The sequence below is a fragment of the Sceloporus undulatus genome, chromosome 5 (genome assembly GCF_019175285.1).
Source record: "Sceloporus undulatus isolate JIND9_A2432 ecotype Alabama chromosome 5, SceUnd_v1.1, whole genome shotgun sequence".
Taxonomy (NCBI): domain Eukaryota; kingdom Metazoa; phylum Chordata; class Lepidosauria; order Squamata; family Phrynosomatidae; genus Sceloporus; species Sceloporus undulatus.
The window spans coordinates 48,660,018-48,666,017 of record NC_056526.1 but is presented as its reverse complement, the minus strand read 5'-3'; the positions used below and the strand labels follow the sequence as shown (position 1 = coordinate 48,666,017).

At 38.2% G+C, this 6,000-nt stretch overlaps 1 protein-coding gene across 1 annotated transcript in view; it reads right to left on the bottom strand.

Annotated features, from left to right (window-relative positions):
• Positions 1-510: 510 nt before the first annotated feature.
• Positions 511-6,000, bottom strand: part of RASSF9 (Ras association domain family member 9) — a 47,140-nt gene continuing 41,650 nt past the window's right edge. The window contains exon 2 of the mRNA XM_042470056.1: positions 511-4,724. Within this exon, the coding sequence (XP_042325990.1) occupies positions 3,458-4,724 (1,267 nt within the window). The 3' untranslated portion in view covers positions 511-3,457. The remainder of the gene's footprint in view (positions 4,725-6,000) is intronic.

Below are 6,000 nucleotides of genomic sequence, written 5' to 3'. Positions count from 1 at the left end.
GCCATGGCGCTATCCTACAGAATCCTGGAATCTATAATTTTGTGAGGTAGCAGCACTCTTTGGCAGAGAATGCTAAAGTTCTTATAAAACTACAAATCGCAAGGTTCCATAAGATGGAGCTACAGCACTTTATGTTGTATCAAAATACATATTTCTACAGTGTAGATGCACCCTAAATCACTTAGATTTCCTACCATCACTACTGTCTACTGACATACAGATGATAACCTGCAAGCAATTTCTGCAGTACATCTGCATTCACTGAGAACAGAGAAAATGTATAGTGTAGAGCAACAAGGTCTAGATTCATTTCCCACTTTTGACACAAAGTTATAAGTTATTGAAGAAAGATCTTGGTCAAAAGTGGAAAAAAAAACTTGCCCACTATCCATAAACTCTCTGTTTGTCTCAGGGAGAGGAGGATGGAATGGTACCCTGGACAGGAGTATGTGACCCAGCATTATTTTGTGGTATGTCCACTTAATATCATAAGGTAATCAAACAAGGATCTTAATTTTGTAAATCCACTTTATTCTGAAAATTGTGTACAGCACAATGTGAGTTATCGCTCATGTACATTTCTATGCAACTTAAAAGTAAAATCAGTTCTAAGGCAGTAGTCAAATAATAAGAGCTGCTGGATGATCCGTCAATGATCATAAATAGTATAACTTAAACATGTTTCTTAGAATTGGGATACATAATGATAAAGCTTAACAAATGGTTGTGTACATGTTACAGACAACTAAAATTATTATTAATGAACCAGTTTCAGCCTTTGCCCCCCCCAAACTAATTTATGTTATTTGTATTTAATTACTATTGAAATAAAAAGGCCAGTTAGTCACAGCTAGGTTTGAGATGTCAATGGATCTTAACCACTAGCCTTAGGTATCTACTTATTTCAGCAAACTGCCATATCTTAATAGCTGAAGATATTTCTTTACTCTCTGAACACCAGATGTTAGAATAAATAAACTCTCAGATCATTCCTACATCTCATTCCTGAAAGTTATTTCCTTGACTCAAAACACTGTGACTTCCATGTGCATATGATCATATGACATATGCTTGACCTATTGGCAAGCAAGATAGTGTGGAGGTCAGATTTCAGCAGAATTTACTTTCACATAATGTCTATTATGTAAAGAGAATAATACCATGTGTTAGTTACTACTAAAGATCATTCAATTCAGCATGCTCAAGTTACATGCTAAGTCTGAACAGCCAAGAAGGGTTTTAAATTCAGTAGAACTTACTGTCTTATTAAAATGAATGGGAACTGTGGAAGAACACTTTTAATTCAGTCCGATTTGTTTCAGTAGGGAATGGACTGAAGAAATGCCCCATGGCTTCCATTCTGCATCACTGTGATTAAGACAATGTTAACCCCCAAATCCTAAAAAATGCAGAGGAGGAGAGGAGGAGAAATCAGGCCCAATGTGTACCTGGAATCTATTCAGTCAAAGAAGCCCTCAAAATTAATTCTCTAATTTACTTCTCATTCACAATGTAATGGCACTTAAGAGGCACTACCAATTTGTAGTTTGTACAGTATTAAACACCTGAAAATGATCTTTAAAAATAATATGTGAATCATGGGAATACTTTGAACAGCTAACTAATGATAGACATTAGCCTATTTTTTATAACACAAGAGGCTTGAAAATTACACCACATTATCACACAAAATATAAAAATATGTTCAGAAGTATTAATAAATTATTTCACATCTACAATAGCTATTCTCCTATTCATCTGGGTTTCCACTAGGAACCAGTAGGTTAGAGAGCTCAATAATTATGAAAGCATTCAATATAATGTTAAATGATAAAGCCGCATTAAAAAAATGTGGCAGTCAATAGAGAAACCTGTATGGAAAAATCTCTATATAACATCAAAAAGTAGCTTAAAAATTCAGAAAAATGTATTTCCATGTCATATTTAAAGAGTCTTCTCTTCATGAAATCATGGCAGCCAGTTTAATACAGGAAGGGAGGGGGGCACCAAATCATAAGGTAAAGAAGAAGAAATTCCAAAAGCAAAAATAACACTTCTGTTTAGGTTGCTTAAATACAGGGTTCTGCCTTTTATTTGTTGTCTAAAAGCAGCTTCTCATATTTTTGTCCCAACAGGGCCATTGTCAACATGGCAAGCATGACTGAGGCCTGAAGGGATGGATCTTCTAATTTAACAGGCCTGATCAGAAAAAAAAAATGTTCAGGAGTTCACTGAACCTTTCTTGCTTAGCTATTGTATACACACAGAACCTTTATATAAGAGTGACAACAAACAAAAGGTATCAGTTTATTCCTATGGCACTATAAAATTTATTCATCACATACAGACCAATTTTTCTTCCACTTAAATGCTGAAGAAATGTGACTCTTCCACAAAATGTGAATTGTATTTACAGAGAGATGAAACCCAGTTTTCCAGAGGCAAACAATTCTATTAATGTTCTGGCAAAGAGTGCTGAGAAAGAGATAGCACTTTTCAAAAGCTGGGCAACTCCTCAATTTTTCCTTGTATCTTGTTATATATGGAGTCACTGATTTATTTAAAAACAACAACAGAAGTACTCCATCCTACTCCCATTGCTAGCCCTCGTCCTGACTGATTGCTCCGTTTTACACTAATATGGTGGTTATAATATGCGTAACAAAATATCTACACTAATCTTTCAGATTATTAAGGGAGAACACTCATCATGTCCTTTAGCTATTAAGATGCACTGCATATTATGTAAAAGAAGGAGAAAGAATAACTGCTGGGAGAACAGGTAAAAATAATTGATACTTTGTCGGAGGACTTTTATATAGGATAATTTAAATTTCAAGTCCACGGGTAATTCCCACTATGGTCTGATTTGCCTTTTCTTAAATGCATTTCAGTTGCTCTACATCTACATCAGGAATGAGCATACTGTGGCCCTCCAGATATTGCTGAATGTCAGCTTGCACTGGACTTAGTCAGCATAGCTGAGTTGAGTATTGCTTATCCAGAATTCTGAAATCCAAAGTACTCCAAAATCTCAAACTTTTTGAACTACAACATAAGTAGCTTAGTATGTTACCTGTACTATATTTGCAAGGCTGGAGAAACATGTGGCTGGAAAAAGACAAAAATCTGTGAAATGGGAGGAATTCACACCTCCTACCATTTCCCAGATCCTCAGTCTCTCTCCAGTCTCATTATGTCTCATTGTGTATATTGAAATGTAGGTATTCCAAAATCCCCAAAAGGGTGGGGAAGAATAAAAAAAATTAAACACAGAGTGTTTCTGGGCACAAGCATTTCAGATAAGGGATACTCAACCTGTACACGATTTTTTTTTAAAACTCTGGAAACTCTTACCCCATTACAACATGGCCCAAACAAAGATACCACATTATCTACATTATTGTCACCATCTCTCTCCAGAGAATGTGTTTTCAGGAAAAGAAACAATCTTCATCTACGTGGACAGCAGCAAGGTATCTCCTATTGCTGTTTCTGAATCCTGACTATGAGTAGAGCTAATCCCAGTATCAGAGTCTGTATCATTTATGTCTAAATTAGTCACTTTTTGAAGAAGATCTGTTCCTGTAAAACTCTTGGTGACCATTTCATTGTTCTTTGTTTGTTCCTCATTGGGTGGGTATCTGGATTCAGTTTTGTCTTTAACATGAAAAGCATTAAGCTCTTCCACAAGCTGTTCATACTCTCTTTCCTTCTTCTGAAGCATCAAGTCCCTGTATTTAAGCTCCTGCTGGATGTAATTCATTTGAGAATGGATCCTTAATGCATCTTTCATACTTTTCTCCAGTTCATTTTTCACACTTTCGACATTAGGATTCTCCATTTCATTACTGGACACTTCCTCTGTCCACGTGTTTCCATTTTTTTCAAACCCCTTAACCTCTTTTTCAATTTCAGCAGAGAGCTTTTCAATCAAGAGCGTGTGGTGTTTTAGTCCTTCCTCCACTTGTAAAATGCCCTCATTCTTGCATGGGCTTTCCTGCATCTGCTGCTGGGTGCAAGACATGACCATCTGACCTTCTACATCACTAGGAGTGGCCATTAGGTAAGATTCCTGAACATAATTTTCTCCATCACTTTCAAGCCGATCTTGTTGACATTTGGCTTCACACTGCTCAATTTCTGAATCGAGTTCCTTCATCCGGTTGATTTGTTGGTGAATGGTGTGATCTTGAGAGAGAATCAAATGAATCAGGGTTTCTATGTTGTCCCTCTCTTGCAGGACTCCTTCCTGTTTCAGTTTTGCCAGCTTTCGGAAGGTTTTCCTAACAATTCTCTTTTGTTTATCCACAGGCAACATCTTCATGTAATTGGCTGGGCTGAGGTCCCATTGTCTTTCTAGGTTTGGTACTACCTTAGCTTCAGCTGTCCTCCACAATGGGAACTGAGAGAAAGCATCTGCCTTGACCAAGACAAATTGCAAATTAGGCTGCTCCTCTCCCCAGGCTTTCCAAAGTCTCAGCATTTTGGTGAGAGGTGGAAGGACCCGCTCGGAGCCTCTCCATTTTTCGACAATACAGTAGTCCTTGGGCTGCCCAAAGAGAAACCTCTTTTCTGCAAAGGTAGCCTGATGTTCTTCAAGCAAAGCTTCAATTACTTGCAGGCAAGTTGTGCGCTTGGTCAGCCCACTTACAATTTTCTCTTCTTGACAAACCCATACTACAATTTCTTGCTCAGTGGACCCCATCTCTTTCACAGGTGACCTGAAATTAAAGCAGAAAAAATATTACAATGTAGAACTAAATCTCTGTGGCATTGATCATAATACCAATTTCATATACTTGAACTATGTGGGTTGGGGGATGGTGCCTTCAGCATCCTAAGACCATCTTAAAGGCAAAAGTAACTTGTATATAGTATTAGTAGGGTGTATGTTTCTTCAAGTTATGGTAACCCCTTGAATTTCACAGGGTTTTCTTAGGCCAAAAACAAAACAAACAAACAAAACCCTCAGAGGTGTTCTGCCAGTTCCTTCCTCTGAAATACAGTCTACAGCACCTAGTATTCATTGTTGGCTTCCCACCCAAGTACTAGCCAGGACTGACCCTGATCAGCTTCCAAGATCGGATGGATCTGGTACTTCTAAGGTATTTAGGCAGTAATAATATTAGTAGTAATAGCAGTAGTAGTTATAACACAGTGGTCCCTTCCCTTACACAGATCCCCTCCCATGTAAGAGAAATTCCACGTATGCTCAAGCCCCATTAAAACTAATGGGGTTCATGCACACGGTGGCATGCACCATGGACATGCAGCCCATTACTCTTTCCGGTGTGCAGCACCACTTCTTACAGCACAGCTTTCAGTGTATGCTGAAAGCCACGTATATCACGCCCCCATATGACATGGACACACTGTATTTATTTATGTCTCACATTTTTACCACTCAAGGTTGATTACAACATTTTTTTAAAAAAAAATAGCTAAATTTCACTCCATACAAAAGTTAAAAAGTCACTGATGTATCAATACAATTGAAAGAAGTTAAAGACATAACCATTAAAAAGAAAACAAAGGCAAAATGCAACACATTATGCAAGGCCCATTCTCCTTGAGCAATCAATTTTCAAATCCTTCAAAACAAAACAAAACAAAAAGCCTTTACTTGCCTGTCGAAAGATAGCAAGGAAGACATAAGTTTTGCAGAGCCATGGGGGAGGGAGGCATGGTTTGCTGGCCTCCAGTGACATAAGACCAGGATTTAAAAGTAAACAGCATCCCTGAGACGTTGTTAGCAAAGATAAGAGGCAGAGCCAAGCTGTTTGGACATGTTGCCGCCCCTGGCTCCGCCTCTTTTGATCCTGTGTTTGACCCACCTTCCCATAACTGTCGCAGTATGCAATTTCTTGGTTGTTTCGAGGCCGAGTAGGAACTTTTCCCCCTTTCCACTGGTCTTTCGCCTGTCCCATGCTGTTTTTCAGTCGAACTTGGGCAATTGGCTTGGTGTGGTGTCTAAATAGATTGCCATTTGGCAGATAA